Source organism: Solanum verrucosum, unplaced genomic scaffold (genome assembly GCF_900185275.1).
Source record: "Solanum verrucosum unplaced genomic scaffold, falcon-dt-bn FXZP01000214.1, whole genome shotgun sequence".
NCBI lineage: Eukaryota > Viridiplantae > Streptophyta > Magnoliopsida > Solanales > Solanaceae > Solanum > Solanum verrucosum.
Window position 1 is genome coordinate 3,457,806 of NW_026020059.1, and position 23,188 is coordinate 3,480,993.

Here is a 23,188-nt window from a genome sequence, read left to right on the forward strand (position 1 = left end):
CCCAGAAATCTTTCTAAGTGTCGACCCACGGTCAGACCTACAGATCGTAGGTCGGGCCACGGACCGTGGTCCACTTTCGTGGATCAGACCCCCAGCTACAGCCTCTCAGTTGCCAAATGATGGTTGACCAGCACGGACCGTCGGCCCAGCCACGGTCCATCGGTCCCGTCTGTCAGTTACCCCGACAACAGTTAAGTTAGGGGTCTTTTGGTCTTTTCCTTATGTGTTGGACCCCTAAACTACGTCGTTTAACCCCTAAACTACATAGTTTTGGTCAGTTTAAGCCAATCAACCTTATTAGAATCTACCCTAACCAAATTATTCACCAAACCTTAGAAAAAATAGAACGCAGAAGAAGAAAGAGTTGACCAAGCCCTAGTCCAAGAACACAGCGAGTCTTCATCAGTTTCATCCACAAAATCGAAAGATTTCTCCGTGGAATTCGTCACCAGGTATGTGGGTTCCTTTCACCCATTAGGTCCCTAGATTTCAGTCAAAATCTTAATTCCCTTAATATTATCTAGACACAGGGTTTCTTAAATGTTAGAAATTGTTGGGTTTTAGTTGTTATAATGATCCAAATCAGATTATCATGTTATTGCTCAGTTTTTTTGTATGATATTCAGAACCCTGGTTGTATATATTCGTTTAGTTCATGAATTATACATGCTAGGTCAAATTATTCAGATTATTCAGATATACACATGCTTCAGTTTACAAATGACACATTATCAGTCATAATTGTTAGATTCTCAGAGTTTGCATGACAGTAATTGAGCTATACATTACTTCATCATTTCAGTCATAACATTGCTTATTTAAATTCTAATTGGGAGTAGATTAATACCGAGTGGACTAGGGTCAGTCACCCTCAAATCCTAGAACTATGTGCCCTGTAGGTTGTAAGTCCCTTCTGTGGGCATCATTTTAGTGATCACGCCAGCATGCCTCTATACCTCTGGTTGTGTATATTGGGTCCTCTCGATAGGGTGTATACATCGGACTCCACATTTAGTTCATGTGGTTTGATGTCAATTATTAGTAGTTCCCACGGTTCAGCCAGATTCGATTGCATTGGCCATGTTATCAGCTTTAGTTCACACTTCAGTTTCAGTATGCTATAAACTTGGTCATTGCATTCAGTTATTTCATGTTCAGTATTCTCAGCTTAGTATCATGTTTATCTCTTATCATTGATCAGATATATGTTTTGATTCAGTTATGATTCTTGTTCAACTTTATTCTATCATGCATGCTTAGTACCTTTCAAGTACTGATGCATACTTTGCGCTACATCTCTTCGTGATGTAGGTTCAGGTCCGCAGCAGTCAGATCACTTATAGATCGATTATCGATCTTTAGTTCAACAACATCAGTGGCAAGTCTTCATTCCTTGAGGACAGTTGACATGTTATCTTCCTTTGCTTTTAGTCTTTAGTTTTCAGTATTTTCTAGACTTAGCTGGGGCATGTCCCAGCACTTCTAGTCAATTAGAGGCTTATTTCAGACATAGTTAGATTCAGCTATAGTGTTAGAGTTTGACTTTTCATATTTATTCAACTCTCAATTTCTTATATTCAGATTTAGTATATGGGTATTCCACATCATTTCATATTATCTTATTATTTAGCTTCCACACAGTATTTCTTTACTTCAGTTTATTTAGAATGCTTATGATATGCCAGCAGGGTTATCTTGGGGTCACTCGTGATCCTAGGTCCCATGTCCGCGTCCAGGGGGTAGCCTCGGGGCATGACAACACCTGTTTTCAAGGTCTGTCATTTCAAACTTGGAAGACAAAAATTTCTTAGTCTTATTCATAACTTTCACATTGGGGCCAAGTATTAACATGTCATCTATATATAATCATATAATCACTCAATTTGAACTTATCACTTTGTAATAAACACATATATCAGATGAATTTACAACAAAATCATTAACCACTAATGTGACATTAAACTTTTCATACCACTACTTAGATGCCTGTTTTAGTCCATACAAGAACTTCCTTAATTTTCGTACTTTATCCTCTTGTCCTGGAACCACAAAATCCTAAGGTGAGTCATATAGATCTCTTCCTCTAAATCACTATTTAAAAATTATGTTTTGAGATCCATTAGATCTACCACTAAATCATGAATAATAGCTAAAGCAATAAGAGTCTTAATGGTCACTATATTAGTCTCATGAGATAAGTATCATAATAATCAACACCTTTCTTTTTGTTAAAACCCCTAATCACAAGTCTAGACTTATATTTGTCAACTATACCATTAGTTCTCAATTTCTTCTTAAATATCCACTTGTTGGATATGGGTTACAACCTTTAGTAAGATCATACAAGTCCCAAGTGTGACTAGAAATTATAGAGTTTAATTCACTTTTAATACCCTCTTTCCAAAATATCACATCTACCGATCTCATTATTTCATCATAAGTCTTAGGGTCTTCTTCAATTAAGTAGATAGAAACTAATTCATCATTTAAATATCAATATCAAATTTTTGAGTCAAGAAAGTAGTGATAAAATCAAGACCAAAGTGAGTCTCCATTCTACATATTTTACTCCTTCTAAGTTCATTTTCATGCTAATTAGAAATGACATCAGAAAAAGGAACAACATGAGAATAAACTAACATAGATATAGAATTATTATTTTGCACATCACTAGACACATTATTTTTCAAAGGAAAAATATGCTCAAAATATTTCGCATCTCAAGATCAACAAATTTATTGATCATTCAAAGCCATGAATCTATATGCAGTACTATTTTGAGCATAACCAATAAAGATAGTGTCAAAAGTCTTAGAACATATATTCACTCGTTCAAAATCAAGTAGACCAACCTTAGCCAAACACCCACACACGTTTAGAAATTTCATGTTAGGGGAAAACTGTCATGATCCAATCCACTGTGAGAGCACCCACTCTTAAACCCCTGATGGAAGAACATCTTTTTCTTAACCCTCCCTAGGAGCTCCCACCCATTTTGCTCCCTTGGTGACTCGAACTCGCAACCTTCGGGTTGGAAGTGAGGGGTGCTTACCATCTGAGCAACTGCTTCTTGTCCGATGGAAGAACATCTTGTCTACTAACAAGTAATAAACTAAAAAAATAAAATGAAAAAGTCTTCCTTAATTAAAAACAAGTTTGCATAACCAAAAACCCATTATCATAACCAATCGCGAAAGAACCCCCTAAAATCTGAAAGTCATGTAAGAAAATATATTCATGTAGTCTAGAATGCGGGAATGCAACCCCAAAACAACTGAAGTCGAAGTTCAAAAAATGGACTAGAAAGAAAAGAGGAACTCATAGTAGCTCAAAATAAGCCGTCTCAGAAGAAGCTGTCTCAAAAGAAGCAGCTCACCCTTGAATTTAGTAAATTTTAGACTCACAACTAAGGTCGCGTAGCAGCTACCGAAGCATGCCCATTATTTAACAAAGAAATAACAAGTGTAGTATCAATACACAAAATCGACAGGTTACTCGTACGATCACTAGCCAATTCCCAATATATGAAATATAAACAGAAAACCGAAACGAAGTAAAATAAGACAATACACAAATATAGCCATAACAAATTGTTCAACAACATTACAATAAACATGTCCTGGTTCATTCATTGAACCCACACACAAACAATCATATCTACTAAGCGTGGTACCCGATCCAATAGATAAGAAACATGTGCCATGCATGGTACCTGAGCCAACCGAATAGATATTTGTACCATGCGTGGTACCAGAGCTAACCGATATATGTACCAGGTGTGGTACTCAAGCCAACCGTCAGTATGTACTAGGAGTGTACCCGATCTAACCGATAAACACACTTCACACGATCACATTCACAATAAATACAAGCATACGAGTAATCACAAGTAAATAGGACAAATTCATTGCATGAGTGTAACAACAATGATCATTTCAAATTCCTCCCTTTTCAATTCCCTAACCACATATTGTACAAATATTACTAGCAAAACAATTAATCATGCACATATGACGTAATAGGGAAACAATTCAATAATCACCTACCTCTAATTAAGCCTGAAAGCTCTACTCAACACGCGTCTTCCCCTTGTTATGAAGCCTAGCTTTGCTTTGGTCTATAAACAATCAATAAAACACAAAATCATACTAAAATGGCCTAATTACACGTGGATTATATCCTAATCCCAGACCCCAGGTGTCATGACCAGAAATCAGGTCATGATGACGCCTACTATAAACCATCAATAGGCAAGTCAAAACCCAAAACTTGTGGAAGATAACAATTTTAAAGAAAATAATAACCATAAATAGAAATAAAGACAAAAAATGGGCTCCCATATCATAGATATGTAAATACGATACTAGATATACAAAACGGGCTCGAAAGTGACCGAGAAATACAACTATACACAAGAACCAATCCTCGAACCTGATGTCACTAAGACATGAGCATCTAAGTACAAATGGCTATATACATCAAGTTTGTCTAATAAAAATACAAAATACAGAGACATGTACAAAAGAATGAAAAACAACAAGTCTCTGGATGCCAAGAGATCACCACAATTCGAGTCTACAATGGCCACCGAAGATCAAACACTCACTAAGGGTGGCTAGTACTGTGCATCAAAAAAAAGATGTTGAAGTGTAGTATGAATACCAAATGGGGTACTTAGAAGACATCATATGTCGACCGAGTTCAGAAAGGTCATATATATAAATAGAAAGCATGATGGTACTAGCAAACCGATTAATGGATGCGAAGTAGAGATAATCAGCTACCGAGAATAATGAGAGGATAATACAATTTAACTAGCATGAAACACTCAAATACAGGACAATCACAACCAAACCAATCAAAACAAGGTGACGTAACGTAAGGTGGCCAAATTAATAAAATTAGAAGCCCAAAAGTAACCTCGAGTCGCCCAAAATAATACCTCAAATTTGTCAACAGATGAAGTGCAATAGAATTGTAACCCAAAACTCAGTCAACGAGCCGCTCGGAGTACCTCCTCAAGCTTTTCAATGGAAATAAATAGTTTTTCAATTTATCCCAAAAACTTTATAAAACCAAATAATTGCCACAAATCCAGACCTCAAACATGAAATCAACAAGTTATAAATTATTTGTCATTTGAGCCATAAAAACTTCGAAAGTAGTGCATTTCCCATAAAACTTAGTTTTCTCTCTATTAAAAACTATAATCCAGTCTTTTGGAGTTCAAGAAGTGGAAACACTTAGTAAAAGACATTTAAGTTCCTCAAATACACCTTTACCCACATTTTCAAAAATAGACAACTAAATGTAAATATCATACACCTAATTACATACCAAAAACATAACCAACTCAATCACATTACACATCAAGTCGAGTAGCACCCGTCATAGTACAAAAGTACTAATCTAGAACTCCAACTTATCCAAGTCCACAATATATAACACTTAAGCGAAAAAGCTCGAAATACAACAAAGACACACGATCGTACCAAGACAAAGCAACATGTCAAAACCTACATTTCACGCCACCTAGTAGCATTCTAAAGATTATATCACGACAATCAAAATAAAGGTTTAACCTAAACTAAGGCTTATTGACTAAAGCTAAACCAACTAACCTAAAAATGGCCAAAATAGAGTCTATAGATCATGAAAGCTTAAATTTCAATTCTATAGACTTTCTAATGATCAGTACAATAAACCAACTAAGCCAAGTAAAAAATAAGGAACCATAAACTACCTCGAGGTTGAAACCTCACCCAAACTTCTATTTCAAAGCTTTTCCTTTCTGAAGGGTCTCCGAATGATGCCTCACTAAAAAATTAGTGATGAGAACATCAAAACAAACAAAATGATATCCACATTGAAATTAATGATTTTGAAATGAAAATTGGGTGAAAATATGATCGTGAGACACGTGTGTGGAATCACAAAATTGACTCATCACAAGGTCCAACTAGCTTTAGGAACTTGTGCCCTGAAAATGGGCACTAATAGAGCCTAAAATATCCTTACCAATTTAATCTCATGAGGGATCAAAAATGGTAATTTAAGAGAGAATTTGATGGAATTTATAAGTTTATAGGAAGAATTATTGTAACACCTCTGATTTGAAAGGAAGGAAAAATGCAGATTTTCTTAGTTGGCGTGTATGTATCTACGAACCCCACTTATGAATCGTAGGTGGAAATCGTAGGTAGTATGATAAATGATTTTTAAATGTCAAGTTCCAGTACCTTTTTTATGGTTCACCAGGACAGTTCGTCATCCTATGTACAAGTCCTAGGTAGGTCTTGTAGGTGAGTCCCAAACTTAGTGAAATTTTGAGGGTCAAAGTTTTGTAGATTGGATGACATGTACGGACTGTAGAAAGACCAACAAACTATACATGAGATTCATTGAAAGTGGGTAAATTTTGGTGTCCTAATAACCCATCTACTATTGACTCGTACGGTCCGTCGAAGGACCTATGGATCGTAGATCAAACCATAGATGGGGTCAGACAGTTATTTTAAAAGAAGGGGTTTTGGGTCTTTTCCTAATTATTATAACTCAATACTATGTCGTTTTACCTTCTACCTTAGACCCTATATAAACATTTTGACCCTCGAAATAACCAAATTGAACTCATTCTCCTAAAATCCCAAAAGTTGACCACCTCCCAAATTCTCTCAAGTCTAAGGAAGAAGAAGGGCTAGGGTTCCATTAAAGTCTCCAAATTCTCCATTTGTTCTTGGGCTTTGGTATTAAGGTATGTGTGAATTCACCCATGGAGTCCTTTTCTCCACGAGGTCCCTAAAAATTTCAAGTCTCCACTTCAATTTTCTAATTACCAAATTAGGGTTTCAATTAATGGAATGTGGGTTTCTTCCCATTATGATTTCTTATAATCAATTAAGTACTCTAATGCATTGTTTGATGTTAATCTATGATATATAGTTGAAATTGCACTTGACCATGCTTATCAACCATGATCTTATTAAAAACCCATGAACTATGAAATTATGGAGATATGCATGCTTTTATGAAGTTGTTTTAAATGAGTTAATATTACTTTGAGAGCGATGTTGCTGATTGTGAAAGGTTATTCTCACTTGAAGGATTATAGGGTTGAAAGGTTTTCTCAACTAAACTTAATCAAGATTTAGGAGCTATTCTAGTGAACTCTAGCTCTTATTGGCCACTTGATTGTACCTTTCCATGGATAATAAGATGAATATGACTAATGACTATTTCGTGGGATTTATGCTTAGCACCGAGTGGACAAATGATGATTACCCATGTCCCAAAAGTGTGTGCCACCATAGGTTGTTTTAGATAGACCTTAGCTAGTGGATCCACTTTAGTTCAAGCCTATGGTTCTTACCTTTTTTGCTGTAGGATAGACACTGGATTCCATGTTATAGCTCACATGGTCTACGTCGGTTAATGGCAAACTTCCCACAATAATGAACTAATGTTACTTACAGAAGTATCTCCAATGTGTTATAAAGATGTTTAGCTTGCATTGACCATGATTACGACTTATGTCTTCTAACTTGTTATTTTATGATTTAGATTGGTCATTGCATGTCATGTAAAGTACTTTTTAGCATGATTTCATAACTCTTATGTTTTGCTATCATACTTAGTACATTTCATGTACTAATGCATACTTGTGCCTGCATTATTTCACGAATGTAGGGTCCGACGCTTCCATTCTGCACACTTGTGGCTAGTTGATTCTATTGAGTTTTGAAGATTGGTGAGTCCTCATATTCCGAAGACCGAGACTCTTTACTATTATATGTCATTTTTGTTTTAGACTCGATTGTGATGTATGGGTTATATCCCAATCACTTTCCTTATGATGTATTAGATGGATTTGAGATTCATGTTAGACATCCGCTTTTTGCCAAACTCTTGATGATATAAAAATGTCTTTTGAACTCTTTAAATTTTATTATCTTGTATGATACATGCTAAATGGCTTGTATAAGGTCTCTTGGGGGTCCTATATGCCATGTTACGACTAGGGTGTACTTTGAGTCATGACAATTATAGACCCCAAGACGTGCCCATGCAATTCCCTGACGGAATCCCACAATCTCCCATTGATTTCCACTTTAAGAAACTCTCCACATCATCTAAGTACTCTAATTGTTTTAAGAATTCATGCAGAAATTTGAGATGGGTTGTTATAATTGTTAGTCATTTAACTCCACAAACATGGGGCTTGTCTGTAAATGAGGAACTTCACCCATGATCGTGGGGACCAAGGCATCAGACCTCCAGGAACTCAGCCAAGGTCCAACAAACGTGGAGACTAGTGCCTTGAACCTCTACGAATGCGACACAAGTCCTAAAAACTCAGAGAACTACTCTCTGAACCTCTGTGAATGTGGAAAAAGGACCGTGAAGCACTAGCTACATCAGCTCAATATTAAGTTGGGAAACTGCCCCGATGAGGTCTCAGGATTCATTCGGAACCCCACAAACGTAAACAAAATATGCTACCCTACTAAAAATGATGTTCTAGATTCAATGGAGTGGATAAATCAACCAATTAGAGGTTGTGTTGTTAGAATATTAATATGAGTCAACACTTACAAGGAAAACACGACAACATAATGATAAATGCCACAAAATCATCTTGATCACCTCGGGGTCTAAACCATAGGTCATTCTAAACCAAACTCGACATTCTGGAGCTAATCGCTCTAACCAAATTTTCACCCAAGCACATTTACCTAGAATAGTGACCGATCAGATAGGAATTGCAATTCACTGTTCAAACCTTTTACACATAGACAGATCCTCTCCTCCTTAGTGCCCAACATTTAGGTAGCATAGAGAGATAAGGCATGAAACTTAGCCTCATAGGCTTCAACAAACATGCTACCCTACTCAAGTTCTAGAAATTCATCCTTCTTTTGATCTCTGAGGGTGTGAGGTGCATACTTCTCTAGAAAAAGGGCATGAAACTAGGTCTAAGTCAGCCGAGACAAAACAGACGAACAATACTCCATATGAGCCCGCCATCTCTTCTTAGTATCCCCCTACTGCTGAAAAGTTACAAACTACACCCCATGTTTCTGCATAATTTCCAACCTATGAAACCTCTCATATCAATCCAAAATGAACTCAAAAGCATCCTTATTCGCAGCACCATGAAATGGCGGAGGCTTCAACTTCAGAAACTTGGTCAATAGCTCATGCTCAATATTGATCATGATAGGGCCTAGTATCGAACATAAGGACATAATAGAACTCAAAACTTATATATCCTTGAGTGATAGTAGCAATGAGATGAACACCTAGCGACTGAGTAGCCAACAAAATAGAAGTGGATCTAGTTGTTGCTATCCTATTCAAGTAGGCCAACACCTACTTAAAAAACCTCAGAAGTCATAGGGCCCTGCTCTCCCAACATGTGTTTCCATCTTGGGTTCAACACACTCCTCAACATGAGCCCGAGGTAGGGTAGGGGTCATTTGTATCGTCCCAACCGTTGTTTGAGCTCCAACCTTGGCGGGTGTTGCTCTTTTTTTGCCCAACCCCTTTCTCTACACTTGCACCTTCATTGCCCTCACATTGTCGGTTCTGCAGCTGGAGATAGTACCCTCACTTTGTTACGCATGGTGTTGACCATTTGCGGACAAAGAATAAAGGAATTCATATACCAATTTGGATCGCCAGATAACAATTGGAATCAAGTTATAGCACAAAAGAAGAAAGTAGATATATAATTTACTAAAGTCTTGTAGCCTCTCAAAGAAAAGTACAAATGTATTCGTATCATTCACAAGACTCTACTAAAACTATTTTGGTACAACGAGATCAATGAACCTAGGGGTCTGATACAACCTTTGTCATGATCCAACCCAATATATGAGAAGTGGGTGAGTTAAAGGTCGAGTCCAATTTTTATATCCAAGTTGTATGTTTCTTTGATTATTTGCATGATATTATGTGATGAATTCGGATCGATCGATGATGCCTACCAGTATGTATTATTTGCATTGATACTACTTTTTCTATGCCACTTGACGTAGTATGGTTGCAGGATTCAGTAATATTTCTTATGTGAAAGTGATGATGATCTTCAATTGCTTCTACTTCTCTTTCCTTATGATGAGAGTTGTGTCTTAAACTCTCTCATACATTATACTCACTTAGTAGTTCTTATACTTGTTTAGACTAGTTCCTTGGGAGGGTTTGCGGTTAATTGTATGAAGATGCTTCTTATATTTGAGTTTTATGTGTATTTCAAAGTACTAAAGAGATTTCTTATGTTTAATTAATTTCCACATTGCTATTTTAAAATTGGATGGTAAGAATTCTCCTATATAGGTGTTAGAGTAGGTGCCCACATGAACCGATGAGTTTGGATCGTGAAAATAACATAATTTTCAAGAACAATAGCAAAACCATCAAACAACAATCAAACCACCAATGAACAACCAAATCACCAAAGAACAATCAGAGAGATTGTTATTTATTTAAGAATACACATATGTAATAATGAAATATGTAAATTACTAACACATTTTTAAGTTGTTGAAGCAACTGCTACATCAACCTCAACAGTTGTGTAAATTTAATCACACAAGTTCCTAAGTTGTTGTAATAAGAACATATTTTTTAAGTACAACAACCAAACCACTGTCACAACCCAGGGATACCCCCTAAATGTGACATGATGTAGAAGATCCCGTGAGGCCTCATACAAGCCACTTAGCTTTCATAACATAAGGTAATATAAATGATGCGGAAAATTAAAACATTTTTCAACATAATCAAAGTCTTTATAAAACGAAATGGAAGTCTAATACACTTTGTCTCAAATCATCTAAAACATGAATATATTTGGGGCACATCCCATACAATAGTTCAAAACATAAAATGAAAAGACATAAGGAAAAGGTGGTCAAATCCTCGAATGTTATGAGGACTCACCAATCTTCAAATCTTGCTCTACTATGATCCTAGCCATGGGGATGAGAGTCGATATCATCAGACCCTACATTTGGATAAGAAATGTAGGCAATAGTATGGGTTAGTACAAATACGTACTAAATATGATAGCTTGAATAAACATCAACATAAGCATAAAAGTTAAACAACATAAGTCATAAGAATAATCAATGCACATAAAACATCATAACATAAGAGGAATACTTCCTTAAGCAACCTCAACTTGTCCTTTATCAAGACTTGGATCACCCGCCTCTAGTCTTACATCTCATTGAAGGCAACTCTAGCAACAATCCAAGCTAATCATCCATCATAAGAAGTAAATCTCATCTTAAAACATACTTATGATACTTTATTAAAGTAACCTCAAAGCATACTTAGACAAGGCATAGGAAATCCTCTATTAATCTTATTCGTCATAGAAGGCAACCTTAAGCCATCATTCAAGCTCATCACCTATCATAATATGTTTAGCTTATCTTTTATAGACAGGGGGAAATCACCCCATTGCCTTTCTATAATGGCCCATGGTTAGTCGCATCTTGCCTTCCATAAAGGCTAATGGGTAGTCGCATCTTGCCTTACTTATATGGTCATAGGTATTCGCCTTTATGTCCATCTTATGGGATCATAGGTATTCGCCTTCATGCCCATCTTATGGGATCATAGGTATTCGTTTCCATGCCCAACATCATATGACACGGGTATTCACCTCCATATCATGTTATATAAGATACGGGTATTCACCTCCACATTATTCTATAAGGATCATAGGTAGTCGCCTCCATGTCCTTGCTATAAAGGCTATTGGGTAGTCGCCACTTGCCTTGCTACTTTGAAATCATGCAATAAGGGTAGTCTCCTCTTTACTCAACATCACACGACATGGGTAATCACCTTATGTTTTCTAACTTAGAAATATAGGAGATCACTCTATATTATTCTCATATGGAGGTCATCACCTCAAGCCTCGTCAATTTCATAGTCTTTTAACTTAGATTCATTTTAGATGAGTAATCCTTTCAACCTAGAATCATTCAATGTGAGAAAACCTTTCACATTCATACACACATAAGGAATCATGTGGGTAAATCTCTTCCACAACAATCCTATCTAATCATCAACAATTCATGCTTAAGCTTTACTCTCAAAGCCCTAATAATCATAATTCATCATACATGCCTCAATCTCAAGACAATTCTAATCATAAGTCATCATATGTGCTTCAATCTCAAGCAATTCATGTTTATATACTTCAATCTCAAGCAATCTATAATGCCCTATATCAATCCTATATGAATACATCTAAATCCTCAATTTCCCCTTTCATGGAGTAAAACCCACATACATCAAATTCATCTTAGAATCATGGGTTAGGCATGTGTACATGTAAATTCACTCAAAAATCATTGAATCTACTCAATTCAAGTATAAACAATCATAATCCACTCATTTGGATCAACATTCATCAAGACCCACAACATAGGAGAAAACCCTAACTCAAATTGGGGAATTTCTACCTTTTCAATTGGGGAATCTTGGGGGCTCTATGGATAAAATGAATATATGGATGAAAAACCATCATACCTTGATAACAAAGCCCACAAATGCTTGAGGATTGGAGACTTGACCTTGATCCTAGCTTGAACATTTTCTTCTTCTTCAAGTTCTAGAGAGAATTATTTGAGAGAAGAACATTGGGATTTCTTTTAGGTTCTTGAGAGAATGAGTCTTAAATTGGGGGAATTTTAGAGTAGAATGCTTATATAGGTCTTTAGATGAAGGGTAAAACGACATAGTATCGAATTAAGAAAATTCTGAAAAGACACAAAGGACCCTAACTTAATATTGACGATGTTGCACGCTAAGGCTCGCCTAAGGGCACTTGGCGACTTGCCAAGTGAGCCCTTGGCTCACCTAATTTTACAGTGTGTCAACCTAAAAGGCAGACCACTTTGGCGATGGGGGAGGAACTTTGGCGAGGCGCCGACTGGAACGACGAGCCCGACCTAGTTTGCCTAAATTTCCAGAATCTTGGGCCATGGAAATAGGACACTAGGCGATGGTAACTCCACTTGGCTAACCGCCAAGTCACTCGGCGATGACACTTCACTTCGTTGAGTTGGCTAACGGAGGAAATGTTTTCCCTCAATAAATCAGAGGTATTACAACCACCAAACAACCAATGGGAGATTATTATTTATATTTATTTAAGAATACACATGCATGAAATAACAACAAATTATGTAAAATCCACAACAATAACAACAAATACACTATTTATTAGGACATGCAACAACAAAATATGTAAAATTCACAACAATAACAATAAATACACTATTTATTAGGGCATGTAACAACAAAATATGTGAAATTCATGATTATTTTTTTTTTTAAAAAAAGAAGAAACCTAAATCACCATTTTCACTTCAAAAACACAAAATCCTAACCATGAGGAGAAAAGAAAAGAATTTTACATGTAAAAATTAAAACTCTAACTTTAGTGCGGCAATAAAGATATACAAAGATGAACAGAGAATGATAAAATGAAAAGATATTATAGATTTATGGTGGATTGTTGTGGAGTTGTTGAGGGTTCTTGAGAGAGAAGGAGGTTGAAAAGTGAAATGCTGAAATAAACGGACAACAATGGGACACAATTTTGAATATATTTGAAAAAGAAAACCATCATTTTCAGTTGGGGTGTTTTTATATTTTATTAAAGTTTAACAAGTTTTAAAAATTACATTTCACAACCATTTAAACTTAATTAGTAGAAGCTTTGACTTAAACTTAGTCAACTTGTCACTTTTTTTAATCAAGAACTTTGTTGTCACCCGTTACTCAATTTTCTCACGTTTCTAATTATAAGGAATTGCATTTACATATTTCTTTAGATGTCCAACAACTCTGTCTTCATTAAACGACTATACTACCGCTATGCTTTACCAAAATGTATGCTCCTAAAACCTAAATATTTCCTTGTCCTACTTTAATTGAAAATTAGAATACTGAAACATAATCTTTCAATAGAACTTCACAATCTTTCTTTTTTTTTGTGTGGGGATGAATTCTTGTTTTAAAATTATTATTAAAAAGAAAAACAAAACAAAATTAACACGTCCAATATTAAGATGAAAATAGTCCAGAAAAAAAAAAAAAATTTGGGGTATAAACGTAATAAACCAAAAAGTATTGGGTATTTAAGAAGAAGAAAACATTTTGAAAAGACACTCCACTGCATCCCGCCGCTAGTTTTTCTCTCCGGCGAGTGGGAGAGGAAGTTATGCTACGGTACCCAACGACTGCAAGGACTCTGAGAAATCTGATGGAAAATCCATCTCAGACTGCTGCCCAGCAAAAGGTGCATTTTCACTATAACCACACTGATTCGTGTAAGTTCTCCAGATGGACTTCCAGGTAAATTTCCCATAACACTTCACTTTTTCTCCTTACTTTTTCAGAAAATTTCTGAGGATTCTTAAAATTATAATTTTGTTCTGAAATGGGAATTTAATTGCTAATTGCGAGGTGAATAACGTTTTTTGGTTTCTTTGCTTCCAATTGTATTCAAGATTGATTATTTTAGTTCTATATTGGATTTTAATTGCATTCAACTATGTGGGCTGTGTTTGGTTCTTTCAGTGGATTTATTTGATTGCTGGTTCAACTGGACTGCTACCTTTCCAAGAGGATTTTGTCAAATGCTGGTTGCTGGGATGTGGTTTTAACTGTATAATGTTGTATTTATATAAAATAAAAAGAATGTACTGTGATGGGTATTCCATATATAGTGGCGTACACAGTTTTTTCTGTAAGCGGTATCCACATTTAATTAAAAAAGGTAAACAAATGAGCAAACCTTAGAACAGCCTTATATTAACGGAAAAGACGGTTATTGTATTAATAAAAAAAGCATGTCATATAGATTACACGTCTTGTATTATTTTTCATCTAAGTTTGATGAAAATGAATGTTGGATTGGCTTGTGTATTTGGTATCGTTTAAGAAGGTAAGCCTCACTCGCAACCTAACTTTCTAGAAGATAAAATGGTGAGGCATTTAACTAAAATTAGATGAATGTTCCAGATCCCATACTGATATTCGAACTCTCAACTCTAAGTAGATAAGCAAGGTGCTTTACCAGCTAGGCAGGGAGCTGTTTGTGAGAAGCAATGTCATATATATATCGGATGATACCTCTTAGCATTTCGTGCGTCCACCCTTTTGCATATAGCTACTTCTATGATTTATATGCACTTTAGCCAGTGGCTTATATTTGATTTGACAGGGAATGTTACGAGTTCATGTATGCAAGGCAGTGGCACAAAGTTGTTGACTTTTATGCAGACATGGTGAAAGGCCATACTTCATTGTCAGGATTATTTGGAAAAGAGGTACACTTTGGCAAGCTTTGTAGTTGAGCATAAACTTGTTGTTTGTATCTCCATTGCTTTTGTATGTACTTATAAGTTATTTGGAACGGGAATACTGTGAAGAACTTTCCCAAGAGGAGCTAACAACATATCCAGTGTAATCCCACAAGTGGGTCTGGGAGAGGAGGATGTATGCATACCTTACCTCATCGAAGTAAGACTTCAAGAAAATATAACAACTAAATAGCACAACACAAAGCAAAAAAAGCAATAAATAGTACCACACATAGAACAATAGGAGACTACGCAATTACTAAATACTACTACCAATAATGAAAAGAGGAAAAGGAGGCCGCCAGCTACTTACTAACCTTCTACCCTAATCCTCAATCTCCATGCCTTCCTTTCTAGGGTCATGTCCTTAGTAGACCGGAGTTATCAATACGCTTAAAATACACCTTCAGTTTTGATGTATGTGGTTGTATATATTAATAGTAACCCACCTAAATTTGGGCTTGAATCCCATAGAAAATATGGGAAAACTTTTTTAGTATACGTATAGGTACTTTGGGTTACAACTATGCACTTAGTCTCGTGCACTACCACTCAGTCTCTTCCGAGTTCATGAATGATTTATCTACATATGATGCTTCCACAACTATGAGTTATTGACAATAAGACCGGCCGAATATGCCAATAGATTCAATTATGTCTAATCTAAATGTATCAAACAAAGGTTAACGCTTTGAGTTCATGCAAATCTTTTTCTATCAAATCCTAACCCGCACTTTTGGGTCAGATAAGATATTATGACGTAGGTTAATGTTTCCAATCACTAAGCCTTTTAATTAAGAACAAAAAGAAATTTGATATCTTACAACCCTAGTAGCATATGGTCACACGAAAAGCTTATGAACTTTTACAATCTTATTAGGTTTCACAATCTCAGTAAAGGATTTAGGTACTCATACTTATAATAAATAATAAGAATATAAATTGAAAGAATGCATTAACTTTCTAGGAATCTTGAAAGCTTGAACAATGTTGAAGACTTTATTGAAGAATTAAGGAAACTGTAACTTGGATGACAACAACCACAATTATGCTTAACCTACGGAAAATTGTCGACTCTTTCAATAGAAGCCTAACATGTCTATTTATAATGTTCCAAGAAGTAAGTATCCTAAATAATAAGGTAAGTCCACCGACAAGCTTTGCAATGCACTTCATGATCGTCAAATGCTTTACGGTTTGTGGAATCTGCCTTGCGCTGTCGGCGATTGCCTTTTAGTTTTTTCGGAGCTGCTTTGTGGAATACTTCTGCAGGCGTGAATTTATTTCATGATCCGTCTTCTTCAGTTTGCAGGTTCTTTTGCAGTGGCAATCTCCTTCTTCAAGTTTTGGTTGTCAAACAAGTCTATGATTGTATTCTGCTTCATATTTGGACCTTCCTCTGCAGGATCTTGGATACAAGTCCTTTGAATCTTTTCATGCTCTGATTTGTGCACTGTTAATTGATCTGCGGTCAAGAACACGACCGTAAATCACCCAAAAAAATTCGCTGTGTTTTTTACTTTTGGCCATTTAGACATCAATTTCCTTCAAAACAATAATCTAACATAAAAATCCAAGAAAACATTATAAACAAGTCTAAGAACATTCCAAACACTAAGGAAAGGATGGAGAATATGTGCTTAATTTTAGGCACATCAGTTGTGCTAAGTCATGTCTAATCACCTCCCCCAGTTCTTTTTCGACCTACCTCTCCCTGTCCTAACTCTTACTACAACCAACCTCTCACACCTCCGGTGCATCCTTGCACCTTCTCTTCACATGCTCGAACAACCTCAACCTCGCTTTCCTCGTATTGTTCGTCACGGAGGCCATTTCCACCTTGTCCTGATAAACTTTATTCCTAATCATATCTCTTCTAGTGTGCCCCATATCCATTTAAGCATCCTCATTTCCACTAGATGTAGGCTTTCTTGACTGACTAATATTCTGCCCCATATAACAATGTTGGTCTAACCGCCACTCTATAGAATTAACCTTTAAACCTTGGCGACACATTCTTACCACAAAGTAGGCCGAAGGGGAGCCTTCATTTCATCCACCTTGTAGTGATACGGTATGCAACATCATCATCAATCTCCCATCTCCTTGGATTATAGACCAAGATACTTAAAATTTCCATTCAAGAGGAGCTAAACTAAGAGGGTGTTTGGATTGGCTTAAAAGTTCGTCAAACCTACTTATAAGTCAGTTTTTTACTTTTGAAAGTGTTTGACAAATATAAAAAATAACTTGAAATAAGTTGAGAATGACTTAAAATAAGTTAGGAAGTGTTTGACAAGGTCAAAAATGACTTAAAATAAGTCAAAAACCAAAAGTAGGTCTCCCCCTACTTTTTATTTTTTGACTTAAAAGTCATTTCAAATTGACTTTTTATTTTTGACTTAAAGACTACTTTTTTTTAAGCCAATCCAAACGGGCTCTAAGATTTATTTCCATAAAGATTTACTCGAGATAAATTCAAATACTTTATGGGTGTGATACTATCAAAACAAGTGTTTCTTTAAATCTTAAAAGCTTCTACTCATTTGGTTCAAAAGGTTTATCTTTCCAATGCAATTTTGTTCTTTCTCTTAATTATAAAATTAAGTGCCTTATTACATGTTTCTACTTTGTCATTTATCTCATTTTGTGTACTTCTTATGCAAGTTTTTTTAGAACAATATTTAGTGGTATAGTACACTTACAGGTCGTTTGGTAGGATGCATTAGAAAAAATACATGCATTAGCTTTGTATATTACTACTACCTTGTTCGGTTTTTCAACCTATTTATGATTAATTTATTAGTTATGCGCTCTATTTGGTACTATGCTATGCATAACTAATATGTAGCAAACCATGGTATTAGCAATGCAAAGGTTCTTAATGCATACATTAACATGATTAAATACATAATTACCTCTCAAAATTAGAAATTTTTCCACATCATATCTACCATATTTGTGGAGGACATTTTTGTGAACATTTCTTTTTAGGAATTATGCAATGCATGTTGTTTTTAATACACCACACCAAAAAATGCATAAGAAATAATCTCAGCATAACTAATACTACATTACTAATGCCATCATTACTAATACATCTTATTCAAGACTTCTCTTATAAAATTAAGTGCCATATTATATGTTTCTACTTTGTCATTTATCTCACTTTGTGTACTTCTTATGCAAGTTTTTTTTAAAACAATATTTAGTGGTATAGTACACTTACAGGTCGTTTGGTAGGATGCATTAGAAAAAATACTACATGCATTAGCTTTGTATATTACTAATACTTTGTCCGGTGCACCTTTTCGACCTATTTATAACTAAGGTATTAGTTATGCATTTTATTTGGTACTATGCTATGCATAACTAGTATGTGGCAAACCATGGTATTAGCAATGCAAAGGTTCTTAATGCATGCATTAGCATGATTAAATACATAATTACCTCTCAAAATTAGAAATTCTTCCACATCCTATCTACCATATTTGTGGAGGACATTTTTGATAACATTTCTTTTTAGATATTATGCAATGCATGATATTCTTAATACACCAAATCAAACAATGCATAAGAAATAATCTCAGTATAGCTAATACTACATTAGTAATGGCATCATTACTAATACATCTTATTCAACACAAATCTTATACACCCTATCAAACGACCCCTTATTGTATTTATACTTATCTTGAAAATTTCCACCTCAGACACCTGCTGGCCATGAAGATGCTGAAATTCGAGAGGACCATGAGAAATCTGAGTTAGTGAATATTCCAGTTAAAGATAAGAGCAGAGATAAGAGCGGTAGATGGGCGAGAGCAAATTTTATGATTGTCCTTTCTTACCATGGTGGTTCTTTTGATGGATGGCAGAAGCAGCCTGACTTGAATACCGTCCAAGGGTAAGTATTTTCTAACATAGCCATTCATATAATGAATGAAGTGAACATATGCTCTATGGCCTTTCATGTGGAAACTATCTGGAGTTCATGATAGTTTTCGACATGACATTCTTTTAGCAGTATGTATGCTCTCAGTTACTTTATAGTTGTGCATGATAGTCTCAATGGTTAAGTTGAAGTTGATGGATTTCTTATGACATCTTGAATGAGCAATTCTGTATCTTCAGGAAATGACTTCATTTTGCAGTGTTTGGTTATCTTACGGAGACATGGATATGCTATACTCAGCATTGAGAATTGTTTCTTAAACTAGATTCTTTTGGCAGATCCCAGCAGAGTTATAAAAAAGGAATTATTTAATGATATAAAAAGAAAGAATGTAAAAAACCATAGATCCTCATAGAAGACATCCATTGCAAGAACTCCAGAAATAAGGTCACGCAGAAACATACAGAGGTGGTGCTGGACTTCTGGCTGCCTTATTTGGAGCTCAGATCATCTAATTGGATCATTCATACCAGGTCCAAAGGGATCTTCAGCAAAATTATCATGCATGTCTATTTCTCTTTTTAACGTGATAAAAGCTGATTTTATTTGAGGCTAATCCAACTGATAACTTCTGTTGGATATGGTATTCATGTGTATTGTACTCGGTTTTATTCAGATTAGTTGAAAGATCTCTCGGTGAGTTTGTTGATGAGAAGAAGGCTCAATTATTAAAAGATAAGAACTTACCATTAGAAGCATGCGCTTTAGTTGCTGGACGTACAGACAAGGGCGTTTCAGCCTCTCAACAAGTTTGTTCTTTCTGTAAGTCACCTTGCTTGGTGTACATCCTTTCAGTTATATGAATCAGTTTCCAATATTCACCTTTTAATGATCACTGTTGTTAAAGGCACGATTCAGCACTGAATGTAGGTGCAGTTTGAGCTGGGCGCTTCTACTCGCTTCAGTAGTGCTTTTGTGCAGACACTAAGGCACTTTGGTGAGAGTGTCAGCGTCCCATGAACTCCTCTTGAACAGGGTAGTCTAAACACTAAATATAGCTCACGAATCGACATATCAATAGTTAAAGAAACGTAATAGTTGAATATGATATAGTGATTTGGTCATTAAATCGGAATTGAAACATAAATTTTCATCATTGCATTTTAAATTTCTTGTTTATGTTTATTCTTGTATTCTTCATGCATTGCAGATTTACTTTTTAATATTTCTTCAACTCTCCTTTCATCACTAAAGCACACACTTCAATTGCAGTGCATGCTTAAAGCTCTAGCATATCTTGGCTCTAAGAGTGGGATTTTCTCTTTCTGATTTTCCCACCAATTCCTTAGATCCCTAGTCTTTGAGGTAAAGGAAATCTTCTAACTATCTAATTCTTCGAAGAAGAAGGCGGAGTTAGCTTTCCTTTGCTATCAATAATAAGGAATACCAGGCTGCTGTTAAGGTAGTTCACTCGGCTCAACAATAGAAGTCCCTCTAGTTCAGTCAACTGCAGCTAATTTGACTCACTCTTCTTGAAGCTCTTGTGAAATTGTTTCTGTCCTTAGCTTTCCTTCTTTCTTATGGTAACTAGGCCTGGCAACATCTTTGCTAGTCTTGTCGGACTAGGAGCTCTACTAGCCTTGAATGTGGGAAATTGTTTTATTTATGAAAGAAAGAATGGCCTAGGGAGATAGAGGTAGTAGGAAATCCCTTCAAAGGGAAAATGATTCATTTAGAAAAATATTCGATACCAAGTAAGAGTGCACTAGCTGGTCGGTGTGAATGATAAAGGCGTAAGTTGCATTGCTATACGCTTCATCTTTGAAAACACTATTTCTTGATGTCTGTGTGCTTCACTTTTTATGCATCTTGTTTTATGCTTGCTCTATCAAGGATATGATATCGACTTTAATTTAGCAGTTAAGTAGTTTTAAACTTTAAAAGAATGCAGTTTACTGTCTTGTGAAGTTTGGATGCAATTCCTCGATTTGTTAAGGGTATAATTTGGTGTTTCGCATTAATTTTTTCTCCTACTTCAAATCAAGACGGCCACTTGCCCATATATATGATTTTTTAATCATTAAAAGTCGTGTCATTGATGATTCAGCAAATAGAAGGTGCTGTAGAATATGTAGAAAGGAACAACACTACAGCCTATGAAAAGAACTCAAACAATCTACTATGACTTTTGTGTCATGTTGTCATTTGAAATAGTCATGTTAGTTGTTACACAAAAAGTAAAATAAATAATAGAGATGCATTTGTACTGAATATTAATTACAGATTCACTTTATTTCAGAAGAACTCTGGCGTTCTTTTTACCCCTCCCTCGGAGCTAACCCATTTTTCTCCTTTGGTGACAAAAAACCATAACCTCAAGGTTGGAGGTGGAGCTTCTTACAATCTTACCACTTGAGGAACCCTCTCTTGTCAAAACTTAGTGTTCTTTTCCTTCTAAATGGTCCATAAGACAACTGAGGGGATGACATTTTTCTTCTTTCCCATCCCTTTGAGATACCAACCTTGCAACAAGTCCTTGTTGTTCTCCGCATAGTCTAGTTGACACCAAAGATGTTCCGGACCCAAATTTCTTGGTAAATGAGTAGTGGATGAAGAGGTGATTTATGTCCTCATTTTGACTTGCAACAAAGAACATCTACTTCCAATGTTGACTCCCCTCTTTTGAAGATTCTCATGAGTTAGGCATGCTCCATGAGTGACTAACCAAGTGAAGCAATCCACCTTCAATGATGGCTTACTCCTCCAAATACACTTCCAAAGCCAATAGGGAATGATGGCAATGAATCACTTAGAAGTTTGTAGCAATTTGTGACGTAGAAGTTGCCTTTTGTGTGTCCTTTCCACCTAAGGGACTCTTGTCAGTGAAGTTTCCTATTCATATGATTTTGGGATTGTTACGTCTCATGCTGCAGCTAGTACGAGTATTACTAAAAATACCCTCTAGCTATATATGTTGAAATCTTTTTTAACTCTAAAATAACCCTTGGACCCAATCTTTCTTTTTGCATTTTGATCACATATCAACAGGTGATCTGCCCTTTCTTGCCTTACTATCATATTGCATGGCCTGACTTTGCGAAAAAAAAGTTCATGTGTTTAGGTCCATACTTAAAGAATTCATAAACTATGGAAAGGCCCTTTGAATACTTTTTCAAACATTCTTTATAACAAAACCACGGAGAATCCAACGTGAGGTGTCATGGTGTATGTTATTTGCAGATAACATAGTTCTGATTGACGAGACTCGCCGTAGAGTTGATGTTAAGATGGAGGTTTGGAGATAGACCTGGAGTCTAAAGGTTTCAGGTTGAGTGTAACCAAGACAGAAAACTTGGAGTACATGTTCAGTGACGTTATGCCTGAGGCTGGAGTGGAAGTGAGGCTTGATGCACACGTCATCCAAAAGAAAGAAAGCTTCTAAGTATCATGTGTCTATTATCCAAGGAAATGGGGAGATTGATGATGATGTCACACATTTTATTAGTGCATGGTGGATGAAATGGAGGTTCACATCTGGAGTATTGTGTGATAAGAAAGTACCACCTAAATTTAAAGGCAAGTTCTACCGAGTGGTGGTTAGTCCAACTATGTTATATGGAGAGGAGTGTTATCCAATCAAGAGTTCTCATGGTCAAAAGATGAAAAGTTTTGGAAATAAGGATGTTGTGGTGGATGTGTGGGCATACTATGAGTGATAAAATTACAAATGAAGATATCTGAGACAAGATAGGAGTGGCTACGATGGATATAAAACAATATAGCACGAAGAGTATATAGTCAGTACTTTTTTTTTGATAACCGAGAAATCCGTCTGTGACCCGCTCTTTGGACCAATCACAGCCTTCTAAACTCGGTGGATAATGGGGCCGCCCCTCTAATATGT

The 23,188-nt window shown here is 35.9% G+C and overlaps 1 protein-coding gene across 1 annotated transcript in view; it reads left to right on the plus strand.

Annotated features, from left to right (window-relative positions):
* Window positions 1–14,214: 14,214 nt before the first annotated feature.
* The window catches only part of LOC125823300 (uncharacterized), a 31,288-nt gene continuing 22,314 nt past the window's right edge, over window positions 14,215–23,188 (plus strand). The window contains exons 1-4 of the mRNA XM_049502693.1: window positions 14,215–14,379; window positions 15,251–15,356; window positions 19,103–19,296; window positions 19,961–20,106. Coding sequence (XP_049358650.1) covers window positions 14,246–14,379; window positions 15,251–15,356; window positions 19,103–19,296; window positions 19,961–20,106 — 580 coding nt within the window. The 5' untranslated portion in view covers window positions 14,215–14,245. The remainder of the gene's footprint in view (window positions 14,380–15,250; window positions 15,357–19,102; window positions 19,297–19,960; window positions 20,107–23,188) is intronic.